The following is a 20,949-nucleotide window of genomic DNA, read 5'->3' as shown; positions in this document are numbered from 1 at the left end:
CTCCAGAATGTGCCCTTGGGATGTGACAAGCCTGTGTTGTGCAGCAGATGCTTTCAGAAGAAAGTTGTTGGCATGAGTGGCTGAAAATAGAAGCTTGTTTACAAGGCTGGTTTTGCATTATCAGCTGTAGTGCTCCAATAATTAAGGCTGTGAACCTAATTAGCTCAACACTCCATAATTCTCTTCTGTCTCTCCAGGGGCTTGTCTGTCTACAGCTCTGTACTTCTTCAGCTTATGCAGGGAACATCTTTATCCCAGGGCAGCTGCATTCACACAAGTGCCACCTCAGCTGCCATGGATCCCACACTCCTTTTTCAAGTGCACAAACCCTCCACAGGGCTTTCTAGAGAGCCCATACTGAGATTGTTTGTCTGCCTTTATTAAAACCACACAGGCAGAAGTACTGATCTCTCCTGAAGCATCAGCAGAACTGAATGATGCCATTGTTACTACTGATTGAGAGGGTGCTTTTACACTGGCTTCAAACTTGTGTCTGTTCTTAAGTGGAAAATGTTTTTTAATGCTGAATAATGTAGTAACATTTCTGGCCAGCATAGCCTTTTTGACAATGAAGCATTGCCACGCACTTGAGAGCAGCTCATGGCCGCTGCTTTCTCCTCTCCCGTGTGGGTTAGGGGTCCTCTGAGCAGGTCTGAGCCTGTGCATGGGATGGTTCTCTCCTTGCCTGACCCACAGTGGCCTGCTCCTCAGTGACACCCTGCAGCGTGCCCGAGCACGTCCCTGGGCATTGTCTTCTGTGCATTTCCTGATCCTCAGAGCCAGCCCACGCACAACTGGGAGATGTTTTCCTTCTCAAGTGCGTGAGTTTGAGCTGTTCTGACTATCCTGTGTGCGCCCTTCCTGTTTGGACAGACACTTGATACGTACACCTCAGATGGAAAGGGCTGGACATGATTAAAACACAGCATCCAGCCACAGGCATCTTTTTTTCACTCTGTCTTCCCCACGAAGCAAACCTGAGGGGTTGTAATGATATTTAGAGTTATTGTGCAAAGAACTGAGTAATTCTTTAACTGTTTTAGATGCAGAGAGACAGATGTAAGGTGCACAGCACACATGCTCTGCCTGCCTGGTTTGTGGCTGAGGCTTTCTATGCTTAGACTGAGTTACATTATATTTCTGCAGAAATACCTTGGCATAAAATCATCAAACCTTCTTGATTTATTTGGAGTTAAAGTTGGTATGTTAACTGATGAGGTCTATCTAAATACTTATATTTTAAATTCGCTGAACTCCGAGGATAACTGATGTTCCAAGGATAACTGATGTTCCAGGGATAACTGATGTTCCAAGTTGTTAACATGCTACATTGACATCTCCCTTTAATTACAGGTCTGTGATGAAAGCCTGTCTCCCAGTGGGTGTGTAACTCTAGAACCTGCAGTGGTTCCTGGGGTGTGATTAGGAGCTCTGAACCAAGGCAGGATTGCTCCCTTGGACACACTGGCTCTGCCTGGGGCGATGCCATTCCCACAGTGTATCCCACCTCACTGGCACTCGAATGCAAGTGCAAATCCATATTTGCTTCACTCTTAAAAACAGTGCCTGCATGGCACAGATGCCCTGAAAGCCAAGGTAAAAGCAGATACTGGGCTGGGTTTCACGAGCCCCGTTGTTAAATGGTTACCCGTGACACGACTGGCAGAACATCAGCAGCCAAAGCAAATGTGCTGTACTCCTTTCTTCCTTAGCCTTGTCCATACTCTGGGCTTCCTGCTGCACACTGCCAGTTGGCACAAGGCTGGGCAGAGTGGCACTGTTGTGGCATTGTCCCCACCAGGACAGTGGGGAATGGGACTAACCTTTTCTCTTCCATTCTGGTTTGCAAATGCTCCAGTGAGTTAATTGCTAGCAGAGGGAGTGGGTAGGGAAGAGCCATGTGCGAAAGAGGAGAGGGATATTTTCATCTGGGACTGAGACAAGGACAGGAGCTGTGAAGAGTGGTAGTACAGAGACTCTGGCCCTGCAGAGGAGAGTGCTTGTGAGGGATCTGTGGAGCTGCCGAGCTGGCTCACCAAGCAGAGCCACAGGGCAGGTCCAGAGCTGTTATGCAGAGAGCATAAAGGCAAAATCTGCCACACTTGTAATGGATAATTTATGATGTAACTCGCACAGAAACAGAGCCCCTCCATTTTGTGAAACAGAATGTCCTCTAGAAAATATTTGCACTTAGCTATTACACGCAGATACAAGGAAATTCTTTCAGGAGGGTTTGAGTCTAATAAAATGGGAATGTGTGACCTGGCCTGTATCATTATTTGCCCAGTTTTATCCTTTTGTTATTATTTCCAAATGTGGAATTCTCATTCCTGACAATGTTGCAGGTGAAGCTAGGCCAACAAAAAACAACGGTCTCCCATAATTACAGGGAACACCTATTAAGGCTGTAAGGAGTGTAGCAGTGCAGGCCAGCACCCAGAATGGCCCACGTTCCCAGGAGCTGTGCAAATGTCCCTGTCAGCACCCAGGAGCCCCGTGCCCATATGGGTGCAGAGGTGCTGACTGGCATGGTCGGACCCCATGGGGCTGGGCACTGTTTGCTCTCAGCCCTCCCCTATGAGCAGATGGGGTGCCTGGGCCAGAAAAGTGCAGAGCCTGGCTCTGATGTTCTGGGATGCAGCAGCTTACAGATGGCACCATCCCCTCCTCCTCCAGGACACAAATCCTCTGGGAAGGAGGCCGGGCTATCTCTACGTGCTTGTGTTGGAGTGTTGGTCCTTGCATGACGCAGAAGACAGAGCTATTGTAAGCACACCACTGGCAAGCTCCAGGAGTTTTTTTCTGCTCTAATGTTTATAATTTTACCTAGCAAAAGATCTCCTTTTATAAAATGTGAATGTTCCCACTTCTACGCCTGCCAGATATTACAACTGGGAGAGCTGGATCCTTCAAGTGTGTCCTTGTTTCCAGTTATAAAACCAAATTTGGACACCAGCATACAATATTTGCAAAGGGGTTTCCGTTGGTTTTGTGGCACAGACGATGCCTGGTGTTAGCTGGTGGTCAGTGGGGTTGTGGGCTGCAGCAGAGCCACGGCTAGTACAGTGTGGGGACGCTGGGGCTGCACGATGAGGAGCAATCAGGATGAATGCAATGACTATTTCCCAGAATGTAAACAGCCTTGCAGTTTAATGGCTCTATTTATGTTGATGGAGATCAGGAAACACACTTTGTTATTTTAGTCTGAATAAGCTCATGCAGATGGTAAGCAGGAGCAACGTGTTTGGAGTTTCTAGTGTACTCTGACAAGCCAGGTCGCACATGAGTGTGTTAACCTTGCCTTTGAAAAGCTCTTGATTTTTATCTGCTTGTTTACCAAACTGTCACAACAAGGCATAAAACCACAGAAGACTCACATGTTGATATGAGAAATGTGCAAGTTCTTGGTACTGGAAGAGGAATAGGAGCTTTCTGCTCTCTCTTAAATGCAACAACAATCCATTTTTCTTCTACAAACCTTGGAGTGAGCTGTCGAGTGGAGAGACAGGGCTACAGGAAGGCATTCCGTGCGACAAACTGCTCCCTGCTCCCACCACCTCCAGCCCCCACAGATGTGAGGAGTGGGACCTGTCAAGTTGCTCAAAAAAACCCATTTTTATTCTATCATTTATGGGCACTAGTGAGTTCTCTCTTCCTCCTTGGCAGAGGCTTCTTGGGCCAGCTCCCCACAAGCTGGTGCTGCAACTGCGAGAGCCGAACGAGTTAAGCTGTGCTCGCTGTTCCAAGTGGGAGCGAAGAGCCATTGCAAAATGTTTTTTCCCCTGTTGGCTCTGCGTGTTGTTTTAAAATTAAATTGGTTCTGGTTAGCAAACAAGAACAGGACAGCAAAATTAAATTTTCTGAGGAATGTTGTGAATCCTGTGTGAAAAATAAACCCCAAAATATTTTTTCCCTCCCGCACTCTTTGGCTTGCCTTTGTCCCCTCTTTGCCTGCCGTGCTTCCCTCCCTGCTCCCTCCATGGATTTGTTGGTGGGTGGCAAGGCTGGTGTCCTCATGCTGAGGTGCTGAGGAGACAGGAGTGGGTGTTAATGGGAGCTGGGATATCATGGCTTGGCCGTGGAAAATTATTTCTTTTCCCCTTCTGCTTATTATCTCATATCTTCCTTCCTTGCTCCTTTGTTCTCGCTGGACTCCCAAACCCCTCTCTGCCTGAGGGACATTGATGTTCCCTCTCTGGCAGATCAGTGCTGTGCAGGTCTGGAGAGCACCTTGGATGTGTAGAGGACGCAGCATTCATTTCAGAGGCAGAACTGGACCTATGAAGTGTAACTCAGCCCCATGCAGATGACTACTGCTGGCCATCTGCAACACTTCAGTCTCGCTGGAGTTCAGCTCAGACTGCACTGGAGGAGCTACACCCACACAGGGCTCTGAGATGGACAACAAAGATTTCTCCCTGTCTGCTTCCATCTTTCTTATTTATTTATTTGTGTGCAGATGGAAAATCTTTGACACAAATTGGCACTCCTCAGATTCTGTTCCTTTGGAAAGCTTCTGCAGCTCTTAAAAGCTTCTCCTCCATTTGGTCAGCCCTGCAGGCTTTTGCTGTGCACTTCATAAGTCATTTCTCTAGTCATTGCCTCGGTATTGTGTCAAGTCTTCTTGGATCTTTATTTATAATTTGGCGTGAGTCTGTTCTGAGGGTTCAGCAGACTCTCACTGTTTTATGTGAGCTAGGACATCTTGCTTTCAGATCTTTGGGTGGCACAGCAGGTTACTCTGAGTTGAGCTTCATCACATTCATGGTGCATGTGATGTCCCAGGGCTGTCATTGTATCCTGGCTCCTACTATTGCTTTTATTTGGAAAGTAAGGCTCCTGGTGCCTTCTATCCCTGCTGCCCTGTACCACTAATTCTTGGAGGCCAGCCATGCTGTTGTTGTCCTTCCTGTGCTCTTCTCCAGGTACCTCCTCTTGGCCATTGCTGGAGAAGGGATGCTCAAACAGTCCTCCAGCATGATGTGGAGCAATCATCCAGGCTCACTTGGCTGGCAAAGGCATAGAATGTCAGACAACAGGTCTAAGAGAATATTAAATGTCTCTTGGGAGGCAGCATGAGTCTGTGAAACTTTGCTTCCAGGTAGCACATGGGGATGGGTGCCTTGTCCCTGTGAGCAGTGTTTTCTGGACAAGGGCTGTGTGTTGGACTTCTTGCCTGGAACAGGGCTGGCCTGGGCAGCCAGGGAGCACTCCTCCCTCACCATCAGACCATTAGAATAAATAAAACAGCTCCACTTATGCTGGATGAAATCAAGTCTTCTGGATCGCGGCCTAAACACGGTCAACAGCTCCTCTGGGCCCTTGAGCTGCCAACAGCTTGCACCTCCTAGTGAGTCTGTCCTTGGGAAGGAGCCATTAGAGGCTAAGGAAACTCTGCAGATCTCCATCCTTTGAGAAGTGGGAAATCACCACGGATAGGACTTGCAGCACCTCCTGTGTCAGGGAATGGAATACGCAGGAAACACAATGGTTAAAACCCAGCACCCATGCAATGTCCCAGGCACTGCCTTTCTGGAGCATGGCCATCAACACCATTTCCAAAACTCCTCCAGGGCACTGTGGAGGCTGGGTTGCCCTTCTGCTCTTTGTGGTGCTTAGATTGTATTTGAATGAAGAGCCATCAGAAAGCTAATTAGGTTTTCCAGATTCTCTGATAGTTGTGGGCTCTTGTTGTCTTTGCATTCCCAGGACTTGTCAGCACTTGAGGACCAACAAAATTCACCTGAAAGAAATTACTGTCAACTAGGACCTGACAGACCAGCTCAATAAATTTCTCCCTGATGCTGCCACCTCTTCTAACACAAGCGCTGCCTTTGTGCCTTTCTTGATAAGATGGCCAGAAGGGTTCTAGAAAGATAGAGCCTGTTTCTACACACATGTGCATAAAATATTTCACATTCTTCCCTTAATCACTACAGATATCTCCTTCTTCATTGCCATCAGTCTTTGTGATCAAAGCTGTTGTGTTGCACAGCAGCACATCACCACCAGATCTGGTCAGTGCTGCTGGGAAGAGACTGAGGCTGCCCGAGTTTGCTGCTTTCATCCTGGGCACCCTCTGTCTCTCTGTTTTCTCTCCAGGAGGTGATCCTGGTGGCTGACTTGTCCTCCTGGTGTCCAGATGCTTGCCCTGTTTGTCCCCCTGGTGCTGACACAGCACAAGATCATGTGGAACCCTTGGTCTGTGGTTTGAATTTTTATAATTTTATCCTATCACCTCTCTTTAAATAGGAATTTCTTATGCTAAATTTTCAGACTGAGGGCTTGAAGAGATGACCTGAAATCTGAGTGAGAATCTGTTGAGTCATTTCTGAGTGCTGTGAGCATATTTCTCAGTTCAGAACGTGGAGCATTTGTCAGCTGTACAGTAATGCACAACAAGGCACATTTTGCAGGATGAGGCTTCCAACATGCACAGTCTCAGCAGTAAATGGAGCAAGGTCATTGCTAATCTGGAAAGTAAATGCTTTTGAAGCATTTCCTCTCAGGACAAGACTTAGTCTTTTCTTCCAGCTGCTAACACCTTCCTTCCTGCTCAGAGCAAGCACAACCTTCCTCAGACACAGAAAATTTCCTGTTCTTCACTGTTAGAAGCTTTCATCCCTCCTTTGGTGTCTCCCTTTAATCTCCCCCAGAATGCCATGGTGTGTCCATCTGCCTTTCACTGGGCTCACCTTTTCTTGCACTTCCCTCTCCTAATGCTGCCCACATGGTTCCCATTTACCAAAGGTGGGAGCCACTGGGCATATCGCATAAGTAATCTGAGTCATGGGATTTTCAGGTAGAATTATTTAATTAGAGACTGCCAAGAAGTATGGGGGGATTTATTTTAATAAGTTGATTTAATATTTTCCATGAATTTATTTTTCAGCAGAGATTATGCCATATCCAGAAATAAAACCATTTACTTAACCAGTGAGATAGTCAGTTAAACCCTGAGAAATTATGTTTTTTTAGATCAACCTTTATCCCCAAGAATTGTCTCAGAAGGCTGTCTCCTCTGGCTGGGGCAGAATCCCTTTCAGAGGTTTAACCCTGGTTATTTATTTAGCTGAGTGAGTTGAAAAGTCTGACAAGTATATTGCAAAAACCTCAGATCCCTGTCTCAGAAGGCAAGCCAATGACACCATTAGCTTAAACCAGCACCTCATATACTCGATTTTAATATGACTCATTAGCTCCAGAGTTTGATGTATTTTCAGTTGAAGGATTTGTGTTTCAGCAGTGAGAGGGGAGCAGGAGGGAGGGCAGTGCTGTAGGTCACTCAGCAGTTGGGTACACATATGTATTAAAAGCCATGCAGAGGATCTGCTCATGAAAAGAGGCAACATCTGACATGTACATCCCTTCCAAGAGTGGAGTAACTCACAGCACAGCCTTTTGCTGTGTGTTTAGCTGAGTCCCACATGCCACGAGTGAGTCGTGCTCTCCTCTGTGTAGGCTGTGTCGGCACCCTCCCCATCACTGCAGAGACCAAGGATGTGCCAGCCAGTGCAGAGGAGCTGTGTGGCATCAGTGCCTGCAGGGTGGCTGCTATGAAATTTAACATCCATCCCATCCAAGGCCATATACCTGCAGTGCTGATCCACGGGACTGGGCTGCTTTTGGGTTATTTTCCAGGAGTATAAAGAAGTATGGAGGTCAAAGGGAGTTCACCCAGGGCTCTTTGGATGTTTTCATCACTCTGGGTCGTGCCTGTTCCTCCCTGCTCACCTTCAAAGAATGAACCTGCTCAGGTGATGCCTCCATTGCACAAGCTGAGAGAATTGGGAACCAGGGGGTTAAAGCAATAAATATACTTCCAGTGTACCAGGAGTAAAACCACTTCAGTAAAATACAGAATTATTGTAAGAGGGCGTGCTGATAGTGGCAAAATTCTGGGTGAAAAATGAAGAAAAGGTATTTATTGAATACATATGAATCTTCTGTATTTGGCAAAACAATTTGACACAGACTTCATAGCAATTTTTAAGCACTTCTGTGGTTTAGGTTTCCTAAGTGGTCTTTCATTTGTTCTGTCCTTCTTCAGGTCTGCTGCTCTTTCACAGTTCAGATTAATGTAACTAACAGTTATGTCACAGTTAATTGTCTGGATGAAAACTAAAGAAAAGAGCTGTTTCCATGTCAATATGCTGCTTACTCTTTTGCACCGAGTTACCAATTGATATTTTCCTCTTTCTTCCTCTAATTTGTACATATTTGCAGGGTATTTTCCTGCTGTTCTTTCTGCTGCTCTCTCCCCTGACCCACAGCACAGCTGTTGCCTCTCCATGTCTCACTGGTTGGGAAATGCTGTCTTAAACTCCCTTCCCTAGAGATCCTCTTGACCTGTGCCCTGAATTTGTTCAAATTTGCTTTTTTTGAAATACATTATCTTTAATCCGTTTTTCTTATTCCTTCCACTGCCTTAAATTGCTGGGCTTTTTGGTTTTGTAACCACTTGCACTCAAATTTACTTCCATTTTTGGACTATTAGTCAACTTTCTATATCAATAATGTTCAAGTAATAAACACCCCCTCCCCTGTTACTTTCCCTTCTCCAGAGCAACTTTTCCTCACACAGTCCAACAGCTTGTGTCTGGGACCTGCTCTGCTCTGTCTTTAGCAGATAACATGGTAATTAAAATTACTGGTTCCTACCAACCCCAGTTATTTTAGCTGCTTTAGTCAGACACTCAAATAGATGTCCTCTGTTTGTTATTAATGAAGTTCTGTGGGACATTTTCTGTGCTCCTTTTATTTTTCTTGGTGCCTGGAGACACGCACAGAGTCTGTTTCTCACCTCTTTTTGAACCCCAAAATATTCTTCATACAAAAAAAACCCAATCAACCCTCCTATTTCCTTCTTCTGTTTCCTAAGCAGGTGACATCCTTCCACATCAGCATTCCCCTCCAACAATCTTTCCATGAAGCATGTGTGAGGCTAATTGCTGTAGTTGTTTAAATGTGTCTTGTTTGTTCTCCTGGTATTAAAGTACAGACCAGGCTGCTTTGGCTCTGCAGCTGGTGAGGAGGAGAAGGAGTCTGGGCAGACCTGTGCTCTCAGAGAAAATCATTTGGTTCATGAGATCCTAAATGCCCCACATAGCATTGCTTTGTTGACAGAGCTCAGCAAAGAGCCAAAGAATTGATTGGAAGCTTGGAACATCTTGCATTATGGTGAAGATGCTGAAGACTTGCAACAAATACAGCTTAATGTTAGAGGAGGCTTGACCTTAATCTTGAGCTATCCACAAGAAACAAAAATCTAGCAAGATCCAGTCACTAGGAAGACAAAACAGGTAAGTTTGGACTCAAAGCCAGGTGCCTATTTTGACCACAGATGCTAAATAACTGCAAAATCTCCCATGGGGTAGGCTGATTTCCATAATTGCAGCAGGTTTTAAGCTCTCAGTGGGTACCTTTATAAAACAGCTGATCTGTCCTGCTAAGGGACTGGGTTTGACTTGTGCACTCCACATGTGTCCCAGGCTGCCTGGTGCAGGACATCATGCTAACGATGCTGGTCTTTTCCAGCCATTCATCTCTCTCTCTCTGTGCCTCCAAAATCAGGTTCAGACTCCGCCCTGTGTGCTTTGGTACAAGATTCCCCCAAAGATTAGCCGGGGAGAGCTCCTGCCAAGCCGGGTCCCTCCAGCTGAGCCGTGTCTGAGGGCCCAGAGGAGCAGAGGGAGCCAGGGCCGGTTCCTTCAAATATTTTACAGATTAGGGCCCGGCTCTTGGTCTGTGGGAATCGGTGGAGCCCTGACCCCGGTGGGTTGCGGTCCCGGTGCCGCACTCGCGGTCTGCCCCGGTGATTGCCGCGCTCCTCACCCGCCAGGCTCGCTCGGTCGCCGCTGTGCTCAAATGCAGCCACACTCAGAGCACTGCAGACGAGCCCTCTGACATTATCCGAGTGCAGCTGGAGGCATCTATTCTGGCCTTGAAAATGCCTCTTTCTTGGCAGAGCTCTGTGTTTATTATAATGCTGTCTGTAATGTGCAAAAGTACATTTCTGTTTTAACTTCCTTCTTTATGTACTAAAGAGTGTGGTTTTAATTAAGGATTTCAGATTGAAACATTTCCGGTTTTATGTGTTGTTTTTTTGGTTGGGGTTTTGGGTGTTCTTTTTTTTTTTTTTTTTTTTTAAAGACAGTTTTCAGTTAAAATGTTTCAGAGTTTTGAAAAATACCAGATGCCCAGCTCACAAAGTGTGCGAAGAGCCGTAGTCACTCCCTCTTGCTCCAAGGGAAGTCAGCTGCTCCTCCCTGGCTGAGTGGGAGCAGCCAGGGATGGGCGATGCGAGAGCGGGGTCAGCGGGCAGGGGAGGATGCTCCGGCACCGGGACAGGGCATTCTAGCATCACACCATGCCTGCAGCCCCTTGCACCACAGGAAACACTGGCTCAGACCCACAAAACACAGCACCTGATTCTTGTGGGTTCTGGGCTTGCTTCCCAATAGCAAGAGGAGCTGGCCAGACCCCTGTATAGCAGCAGAGCATTTCTGCTGCAGCACTCGGCACTGAGGGACATGCCCCTGCCATCGCCGGCCACCGGCTGCAGTCCCCGCCCATAGAAAAGGCAGTCAAACTTGTAAAGTAAACTGATTGTTTTCCTGCACATCAACTGCCTAAAAGGAATAAAATAAACAAGCCAGATTTTAACTCTCCTGGTAGTAGAAGAGCTCAAAACCATCTTATAAAAGCATCCCAAATTTTTGAAAACAGCAGGCATGTTATGTTAAAACCAGGTTTCTTGAGCCAGTCCCATGATTTTTGTGAGTTTGACTCATGATTTTTGAATGTTGGGGTTTGGCATCACTGAAGTCCTCGGTCTGAATTTGTTCCCGATGTGGTAGTTCAGGCTCCTCGCATGACTGATCAATGTCACTCTGCTCTGGAGCAGCCAGATCTGGGGGGTGGGAGGCAGAGGGCCTGGTACAGGGCTCTGCTCCTTCTGTGGCTCCAGGGATGCTGTGGGGTGGGTCTGCTTGCGTGAGGCTCTTCTGAATCAAGCTGTGTGTCTGCCATGTGACAGCAGCTTAGGCAGCAAAAAATGGAGTATGGGAGCTGCTGAAGGGGATTGGTGAGCTAGATGCACAGCCTACCTGGGCTAAGCATTTTACTGAGATTTAATGAACATGTTAAAAGCATGCTTTGTACCTGTGCATCTTTCATCCCTGTTTAGCCATGCAGCATCTGCACAGGGTGTTGCTCAGCCTGTGCTGCCCAGGTTGGTTTTTGCGGGCAAGTGCTGAGAGCATCTACCCTCTTGCTGCAGTTAGTGCTTCAGGTGCTGCTAGAAAAAGTATTTATAAAGAAAACCTCTGCTTTGCAACTGTGGCAGATTGAAAGAAAAGCGTGGATGCATTTTGCCAGAGCAGCAAATGATGCATGGTGTTGTGTGGGTTCCCCTCATGGCTGTTGTCATCTGCCTACAGCTGGCAGGAGGTGAGTGTGGGGACAGGGATGGTGCAGTATTGCCTTCTCACTCTGCCTTGTGTTACAACTTCCAGCTGAACAGAGAGCTATGGCATTATCTTCTATGTACCTCTGTGGTGTGGGCTGCACAGGGTTTCCCATGTCTGAGAGGTCAGACTCTGTCACAGGGGGTCACAGGAGGTCCCCCCCCATGTGGCTAGGGAGCAACCCTGTGCAAGAACCAAGTCACCTCTCCTGGCAGCACAGAAAGGGCTCATGTTTGCACCTGAAGCCAGCTTTAAACTCAATGAATCACCATTCTCCCATCTGTGGGTAATGCTCTGCAGCTGCCCAGGTACCCCTGCCTCAGCACTCCCCATCCCAATGGGATTCACAGCCCTGTCCTCCCTGTGAGTGGCCAGGGAGGGCGTTTGGTCCTCCCATCAGCTGTCCCTGTCCATCTCTAGCTGCCTGCCATTTGGGAGCTTGCTGGGAGCTTGAGGAGCTGACCACTTCTTACCTATTTGGGAATGCTTTTAAATTGTTCCAGAAACTGCAGTTTGTTGATAAATCACGGTGATTGCAGAGAAGTGTTTTAACTAAACCATGTAAAAGAAGGAATGAGCTGCAGCGCAGCACTGCCAACTGTCATTGGCTTTAGAAACACACATCATAGGTTTTGTTGCTTTTCAGACAGCTGCGCTTATAGCTGTTCTTATAGCCATATAAAACAGTCATTCTGTCAGCAGAGGTCTGGCAGTGGGGCTGGGTTATGTCTGCAGCCGTGCTCCTGAGCCTGGCAGGGTTGCTGCTCCACGTGCACAGGTAAAGCCTGGAGGGAGGCACCTCTGTGGCAATGGGGTAACCTGTCCCCAGAGTCACAGCCTTGCACGGGGTAAAGAGCAGAACGCTGGGCTGTGCCCACCACCTGTGCAGGGGATGGTGCTGACAGGGCTTGTCTCCAGCACCCCTGGTCATTAGGAATGGGTAGTGCTCACACTGAAATGGGTTTTGGAGGGTTTTACCCCAAGCCTGCTGTTGCTGCTCAGGAGTCTGGCTAACTGCAGGTCAGGTTCTCAATCCAAAGCTGTTCTAGCATCATTCACAGATCAGAGCCTGTCTGGTGTGCTCCGTCCTATTTGGACTTTGGAGCTAAAGCTGAGAGTCGCAGAGACTGGAATTAGATTTTTAAAATTTCCTCAAGAGTGGGAAGATAGCGCTATCAAATTTGAAGCTTTTCACAGGATCAATATATAGCTTTTGATAAAAACTCATCCTCTGCTCCTTTTCCTATGTAAAAGACCAGCTTTAAATGCCTGGACAAAATAATATTTGAATACTTTCTGCTCATTTTATTTGCATTCCTTTATCCAAAATGGAATGACTCAAGCAAGCTGCTGACCTGACTCACTGCTGCACACCCTGTTTCCCAGCAGCCCCTTGTGCTAGCAGTGTCAGGAAGATGGAATTGCCACTCAGGCTGTCACTGTCTCTTGACAGGACAAGCTGCCCCCCACAGGGGCCCCAAAGACACCTAATGCAGGTGAGCTGAGCACTGAGGATGATGAGGAACTGCACCCAGGTTTTTCCTGGAACAATTTCCATGGCTCAAATCCAGTGATCTGGGGTGGCCAAGAAGATGTGGAAGAGCAGGTGATGCTCACAGTCTTATTTTCCCTTGCTCTGTTCTTCTGCTCCACTCAAACATGTAGCACTCTCCCTGCTCACCTCCATTTCCCTCTGAAACTTTAGAAGATGCTGGATTCATCCCGATCCAAAAGGGAAAATACCTTAAGTTATGCAGCAGGAGAAAACAGCTTTCTTAGCTGTAACATGATCCTGTTTTTTTCCCAGACACCAGACTGGAACAGAGGGTTTGGAAATTGCCCCTCTGGCCATTATCTGAGCTTTACAGCACTTGGAGATTGAACCCAGATCCCACATCTCTTCTGAAGCTCTATGTCAATTTACACTTGTTCCTAGAAACCATTACTGTCCTGTGAGCTCTTTACCACGCGAGGATTGAAAACAGAGCTATTCTGCTCATTTGAGCTCTCTTTTTTTTGCACGAAGGCAGAGCTCAGGGCTCATTCCTTTTTCTCACCATCTGAGGATTAAGCCCAATCCTGACTGTTATCCAACCTCGGTACCATTTACACACTGAACCCAATGCCTATGGCTTTTATCTGAGCCCTTAGAGCATTTGGAAACAGGCCATGCCCCTTGTCTGGTATCAAAAGAATTATATTAATTTGGGATTCATTCCACAAAATGAGGCTGTCAGCCAGACTCCTTAGCAATTGGATATTGAACCCAGACCTCGTGGTTGTCTTCCAAGTTATATGCCAGCTGGGAACTCAGCCCACAATCCATGGCTGCTGGCCAAGCTCCTTATTGGCGAGAGATTGACACCAAGCCCCCAGACTGCTATTTCTGTGCGGCAGAGTTAAGGACTAAACCTTGCTCACGTGGTCAGCATAATCACCTCTGCGCTGGCAGTGAAATGAAAAATCTAGTTAAAGACTTGAATGAATATTGAGGGTCAATGTTCAGCTGCTTAAAGACCAGGGATGATGACAATTCCCTTGGAAAAAGGCCCCCTTGATACTCCAGAGGGAATAGCCCCAGATCTCCCATCTGTCCTCCAGCTGGATATAAAATCCAGGTTCTCATTAACACAGTGCACAGCGTTTCTTTGCTGGCTGGCAGTATTAAAGCCAGTTCCTCCAACTTTCAGGTATTCTTCAGATGGGATTAAACTAGATCCCTTTTCTATAGCACCATTAGGCTCTGCCAAAGCACTTCTTGTCACTCAGAACAGACCTCCAACGTTGCACCTTGCCTTGGAGCAACAGGAGTGCCTGGCAGGTCAAGGAGAGCAAGGGACAGTTCTGAAAACCTCAGTCCTCTTTGGAGGGCATTAGGAGCCTAACCTGGTTGAGAGATCATTTCAGGTGAAATGTGTATCTGAGGCAAGCAAATTTTTCCCTCCAGCCAGCAATTTTGCCCAGGAATTCTTCAGCATCTTTATACAGTGTGGTTTTACTGCATGGCAAAATGCTTCAGAAAACCGAATTAAAACCAAACAACTTCCCAGCTGGGATGGTCATCATTAGAATGCAGTTTCCAGCAACTGTGTGGGTTTCTGGGTAGCCTTGAAATCTCTAAAATTCTCATTAAGCAACAACTTTGAAGGAATGCCTTAGCATGCAGCTACAGCAGGAAAATCTTCCCATGATCCAGTGCAATGTTACAGTGCACATGGACAGTGTGGGGTGTTGCTTTGCCTGTGAACTTGCAGCGATGGTGAAGGCTGATCTTTGGAACTCTAACTGTGCAGATTGTGAATGGGGGGGTTCTGGTCACCTTGTTTGACACCCTGTTGTGACTGGGGATGCAATCCTTTGGAAGATTTCAAGCCAGTGTTGCAGACCTGTCCCTTAGGTCTGGAGTTACTCTAATTGTCTGTTGCATATCTTCTGATTCATATTTATTTGCTAAGAAAACATCAAGTCCTTGCTACACACAAGTGATTTTATGAGGATTTTTGTTGCAAGAGAGACAGAGCAAATGGGATTCAGATGACCATGGTGCAAATTTGTTAGTAAATAAATTTTCCATGTACCCACTTGTTTTTCTGTAAGTGGGAATATCTTTATTTTTCCATTCATTGCTCTGACCAGCTGTCTTACTCATCTCTAGTCTGAACAGCCTGTACTGCCCTTTCTGCCCCCTCCCTGTAAAGTTCTCTTTGGGCTTCTCTTTGCCAGGTCCTTCCCAGTGCCATCACTCTGCTGTCTCCTCCGGGGTGCTCAGGGACAGGGAATGCTGCTGGCTTCACTGCTGGCACAGGAGCTGTGTGCAGGGATGCTCCAGGCTTGCCCAGAATTTATGGAGAAGGCAGAGTTGAGCAATATCTGTGACTAGTTGAAATCATTATTTCTAGAGCTACTTTTCTTTGCTCTATCCCCAGAAGGGATCTGTTGTGCACTGGATTGGTCTCTCAGCTAAGCTGTGGGTTTGGGAATTGTGCTGTGAGCTGTTCTCACCATGCTCAGCTCTCATCTCACCCTCCTTGGTGCTTGCATACTCTGTACATGCAAGAGATCGATGTGGTGAATGGTGGGGATAGAGGGGGAACAGGCTCTTCTTTCCCATCCTTCTGGTTGCCTTCCCAGAGTTATAAAAGCCCCTGGCACACTGTGGGTGCCATGTCCTGCCACCCCTCAGCCCACTGACTGATCCCAGCTTCCGTCTTAGCACATCCATTTCCACTCTTCATCCTAAACTCTGCCAAAGCAAAATTCCTGAAGCAGAACAAAAAATGTGGAAGGCTTTCAAACCCAGAGATTCTTGAACTGTCCCTCTTACCAAACAGTGGTCAATACTGTGCTCCTCATAAAGGCTCTAGTATAATGTTTAATTCAGTAACTACAACTGGAAAGTCTTTTCAATTATTTTAAACTGCCAGAGATATTTTAATGTGCCTCAGATTTTGTGTTGGCATGCTACAGAGTTAAGTGCCATCCATCTTTCAGAGAACATTAAAATTTAGCCTTGTATAAAAAGAAGAGTAATGGGAAAGAATCCCAAAGGACGTACTTGTCCCTTGAACCCCACCATCATTTGTGGTTTCACAGACACCTTCTGCATTTTGAAATTGTTTGTCTCTCTCTGTGCAGGGTTTGAGATCAATACAAGCAGTTAAAAGCTTCAATTTCTGTGCAGAGCTTCATCTGAGGGCAGGACTGGGAGCAGATCTTCACTGGTGGCCACCCAGCCACGCTCTGTCAGGCTGTATTCACTCCCTAGATGAGTTGAAGCCTCTGCAACCAATGATGTAAAAGTTTGAGAAATCACAAATATCTTCTGATTTAATTTTTGTGCCAGGCCTAAATGGCCTCTGTCTCTGACTATTGGCTGCTGTGCCACCAAGGCACCCACCCCAGTGAGACCCCCCCAGCACTGCTTGCTGCTGGGTGTGAGGGGATGGAACTTGGGGCTTTGCTGCCTCGAGCAGCCTCACTCCAACTACATGAGCGTTATAAAGGGAAGAAGATGACTCTCAGCATCCTTGCACGTTTCTTTATTTTTTTTTTTTTGTTATTCCTTCTTGCTGAGCTGAAGTAGCACATGAGTGCTGAGCATGTGCATCTCTGCACTGGGCAGAGGGGGAGAAGGAGCAAGGAGAACATCTTATAAATCTAGTTCTGCTCTATTAAGATTCATTCTGCTACGACAATGGCTTTTTCTATTGAAGTGCTTTGTGAAAGCCTTGCCTAATGATCTGTTAGCTGGGGAAAGGTTAAATTCCTGTATGATTTTCTTTGTTTGATGAAGAAAAAACAGTGCAATTATCCAGAATTCAAAGTGAGTTTTAGCCAGCTGTTAATAATACTGTGATTCCTCATGTTCTCATTACTCAAAAGTAATGTTGCCATCCCTAGTCATGGCAGTAAAATATTTATAGCATTTTCTTATGGCCTTATTTGTACATATGGAGGACTGGACATCACTCAAAATCTTCTAAATAGGCTTCTTTTTGTGCTTTAGCCATCCATAGAATAATTTGGTTTGAAAAAGACCTCTAAGATCATTCAGTCCAGCCATTATCCTAATGCTGCCAACTCCATCACTAAGCTATGTCCCTAAGTGCCATACCTACACATCTTTTAATATCTCCAGGGGTAGTGATTCAACCACTTCCCTGGACAGGCTGTTCCCATGTTTGATAATGCTTTCAGTGAAGAAATTTTTTCTTGTATCCAATCCAAATGTTCCCTGGCACAACTTGAGGCTCTTTCCTCTTGTCCTATCCCTTGTTGCTTGGGAGAAGAAGCCAACCCCCACCTGCTACAAGCTCCTCTCAGGTAGTTCATGGAGTGATAAGATCTCCCCTGAGCCTCCTTTCCTCCAGGCTGGATACCCCCACCTCCTTCATATGCTCCTTACAAGAGTTGTGCTCCAGACCTTTCACCATCTTCTTTGTCTCGCTCTGGACATGCTCTAGCATCTCAACATCTTTCTTACAGTGAGGGGCCCAAAAGTGAGCACAGCACTCAAGGTGCAGCATCACCAGTGCTGAGTGCAGGGGGACAGTCACTGCCCTGGTCCTGCTGGCCACACTTACTGCTGATACAAGCCAGGATGCCCCTGGCCTCCTTGGCCACTTAAGCACGCTGCTGTCATTCACTGCATGACAGTACTGTCATCTAACTGCAGCTGTCTGCAATGAAAGCGTCCAGTTTTTAAGGCAATCATCTCAGAGGTGAGAGACATCCCTTTAACACTAATGGTTAGCAAGCTTGTGCAAACTGATCATCAAAACTCTGCCAGGGTCACTGCACTGGTGCTTCCAAGTTTGCACTATCCCAAGACAGTTGCCAAGAATGAAGGAGGAAAGTGAATTCAGTACCTGCTAGTCTTGATATCAAGAGTGGCCATTTTAACAATCTGGTGTGATGCAGAGATGGGGTTTTTAGTACTTTTCTGCTCTTTGTAGCTTCAGTGCAGGTTATAGCTCCATCTGTCCTAGGAGAGCACTGGAAACGTGCAGGACCGAACCCCAGACATCTGTGTGTTTCTCCTAGCTCACTCCCCTGATTGCTGAGGTTTCCAGCTTGGAAAGTCGTGGCAGAACACGAAATACACGTGGCATCTCTGCATCCAGGCACGCGGAAACAAAATAAGTGTCATGGGGAAAATATAATTTCACAGTGGCAGGCCCTGTGTTGGGATAAACAGACGTCTTGTTTCCTCTCATGGATGCATGGAAAATCAATTCCCAGTCTTCTGCAGTGTCTCCTAAATGTGAATCAAATTTGCTTTTGTAGTACAGTTGTTTTCTGCCAGTGAAAAGATTTCATTTCCAGCAGGGGAACTGCAGGTAACACCTTTTTTGCTATCCTGTTTTGTCATTTGGGTGTCTATCTTCTCCTCCTTATAGGAATCTCATTTCAAATGCAGCTTTTTGCCTGGGGGTCTGAAGTAAATCAGAAATAAGTAACTGTATCTGTCTCTTAATTCACTAAACATCCAGAAAAACAGTTAATGTGCCTGAACCACTGGGATGAATACATTAGATTAATCTAATTCAGCTACTTTTCACTCAGACAACCAGTAGCATTTTGCAAAAGGTTGTGGAAGGGAGTGAGAATTTCTCTTCCACATTTTTGCATTCTTCTTCTTCTTTCCATAACTTTCCTGTGTTGCATTAAATGTTAGCTATTCAGTTAACTTATTTCCTGGGCCCTCCTTAAAACTTAACTTTAAAAGATAAGTTTATTCTTCTCAGAGCTGGGTCTGCATTCACTGAGACTTTCAGTGACCAGGAAAGGCAACAGAATAAACACAGACCTACAGAGAACAGCTTATTCCACCTGGAGCAAGCAGCTCCCTCTTATTACTCTTCCACTTGCACATCAGGTGGGCAGCATGGCTACAGGAAATCTTGGAGCATCACTGCTGGGCTTAGAGCAATTCCCTGAGTGTCTCCTGGCCTTCCCTGTAGTCCCTTCATCTCCCTTGGCAAGGGTGGTGCTATTACCATGGTGCATGGCAAGACTGATGTATCCTCTGCTCCTTTATGCCCCACTTTTTTTGGAAATGTGCAAATTGACCCAGAGCAGGCTGCCTACACCCTTCACTGCAACAACAAATTACTGGAAGCTGACCTAGGTGTGAGTATTTCTCACTGCAGTCCAGCCTAGATAAGGGCTCCCTCAGTTTCTGGAGAGAATTCCATGTGCAATCCTTTGTGAACAAAGCCTCAGACCCATCAAGGTGTAAGGCCTAAATGGCTGCTTTGCTGCCCGCCAGTCCTGCTCTCCTATCAGTAGATTGCTTCAGTGTGATTTGTTCTTGGCACACTCCTGTGGTTGTTGATCATCTCCTTATATTTTTTAAGTGCTGACAAGCAACTTGATTATTTGTCCAAGTGTTTTTCTGGGACCTGAAGCCAGCCTGCCTACTCCGTAATTCCCAAGCGCCTCCTTCCCCTCTTCTGAAAGGGGAGCTATGGTCTGCCCTCTCTGGCCCCCTGGAACCTCCCTATCCCTGGTGGCTCTTCACAGTTAAGTGGTTGCATCTCCAAGGCTGCTTCAGGAAGCTTGCTGAGTGTCCTGGGATGCAGTTCAACAGGCAGGGATGATTGAAAACACCACAGTTATCTAATTGCTCTCTAACCAAATCTCGCTGTCACGTGAGTTTGTGTCCTGCTAACACTGGCATTAGCTTCATCAGCAATTTGATTGCTGTTTAGATTTTAGGGAAGTTTTCATAAAGAAAAAGGGCATTAAATGTTTTTTCTCTCTGCCCTGTGCTAATGTTGCACCTCCCTAAATAGTGGGTCAGTTCTTTCTGGCAGCAGGGTTTGGCCAGGCTGTCACTAGGCAGGGAGCCTAGGCAGCAAAGACCAGGCTGCTGTGGGGTGCAGGAGAGATGGCAGCTTTAGGGTGGTGACTTCCTCGTCCTCTCCCCAGACATTGCAGGGATCTGCTCTGAAAGAGATGCAAGGCAGAGTAAGCGCAGGAAAGGACAAACTTTCCTTGCCAAGAGCAGATGAAAAGCAATGCTATAAAGCCACTTGTCTCTGGTAACATGGCCCCAGCTCTGACACAGAGGTGGAGGGCATCCAAGTTTCCTGCTGGAAGGAGATGAACCCACAACTGGAATCCTATCTGGGTTTCAAAGGTCAGGTGCCTTTCTGTGGTTACAGATGTCGTGGGGATAGCATTTGACCCTGGCTCATCCTACATAGAAGGCAAGGTATGATGGACAGCAGGATCATTTGAACCCCCCTGGAACTAGCTTTCCTTTGAATTACAAACTGTTTTTTGTTTCTTCCCAGCCAGGTCTCTAGACAAACTCTATAACTTTGCTGACTGCTCTGGCCTTCACCTGATCTTTGCACTGAATGCTTTGCGCCGAAATCCCAACAACTCCTGGAACAGCTCCAATGCCCTCAGCCTGCTGAAGTACAGTGCCAGCAAGAAGTACAACATCTCCTGGGAGCTGGGCAATGGTGAGTGTGGGAACAGGAGAGCCAGGGGAATGGAGTTTTCTGTAGCAGAAAGATGCTCAGTTTTGGAAGAGGATCCTTGTAGCTCCCAGGATGCTTTACCAGTGTATTTTCAGAGGGATTTAAAGGCTCCTGCTGTAAGGCAGCACCACCTCTAAGACTTTGTGTGAGTGAGTCTCTTAACTGGACTTTTTCTAAGCACATGAAATGTTTCTGTCCTGGCTGCTGGGCCCAGCTGGTCCTGGTGGGCCAGGTCATCTACTGCAGGGACTTGTAGGGTGGCTACAGTGCCAGGGGAAGTGGGCAACCCTATGGGGACGGGAGCATGACACCAAGGTACAGCTCCTCCCCACAGCACACAGCAAAAGGAGCACAGGAGAGCAGGCAGTGGCTGTTGTCCACTCCTCAAAGGCTCCTTCTGTTGCTCTGCAGAGCTGCCTGCAACCTCTGTGGAGCTCAAGCTGTGTGACAGGGTGAGCTGTGTGTCTCTCTGGAAGCGCAGAGGAGGA

At 46.8% G+C, this 20,949-nt stretch overlaps 1 protein-coding gene across 1 annotated transcript in view; it reads left to right on the top strand.

Annotated features, from left to right (window-relative positions):
• Positions 1-20,949, top strand: part of HPSE2 (heparanase 2 (inactive)) — a 104,069-nt gene that overhangs the window by 50,325 nt on the left and 32,795 nt on the right. The window contains exon 4 of the mRNA XM_054276792.1: positions 20,270-20,443. Within this exon, the coding sequence (XP_054132767.1) occupies positions 20,270-20,443 (174 nt within the window). The remainder of the gene's footprint in view (positions 1-20,269; positions 20,444-20,949) is intronic.

This window comes from Melozone crissalis, unplaced genomic scaffold, assembly GCF_028551555.1.
Source record: "Melozone crissalis strain CALT ecotype California unplaced genomic scaffold, PUWL_Pcris_2 ptg000019l_1, whole genome shotgun sequence".
NCBI lineage: Eukaryota > Metazoa > Chordata > Aves > Passeriformes > Passerellidae > Melozone > Melozone crissalis.
Note: the sequence above shows the minus strand (reverse complement) of the source record. Positions and strands in the feature narration are given on the sequence as shown.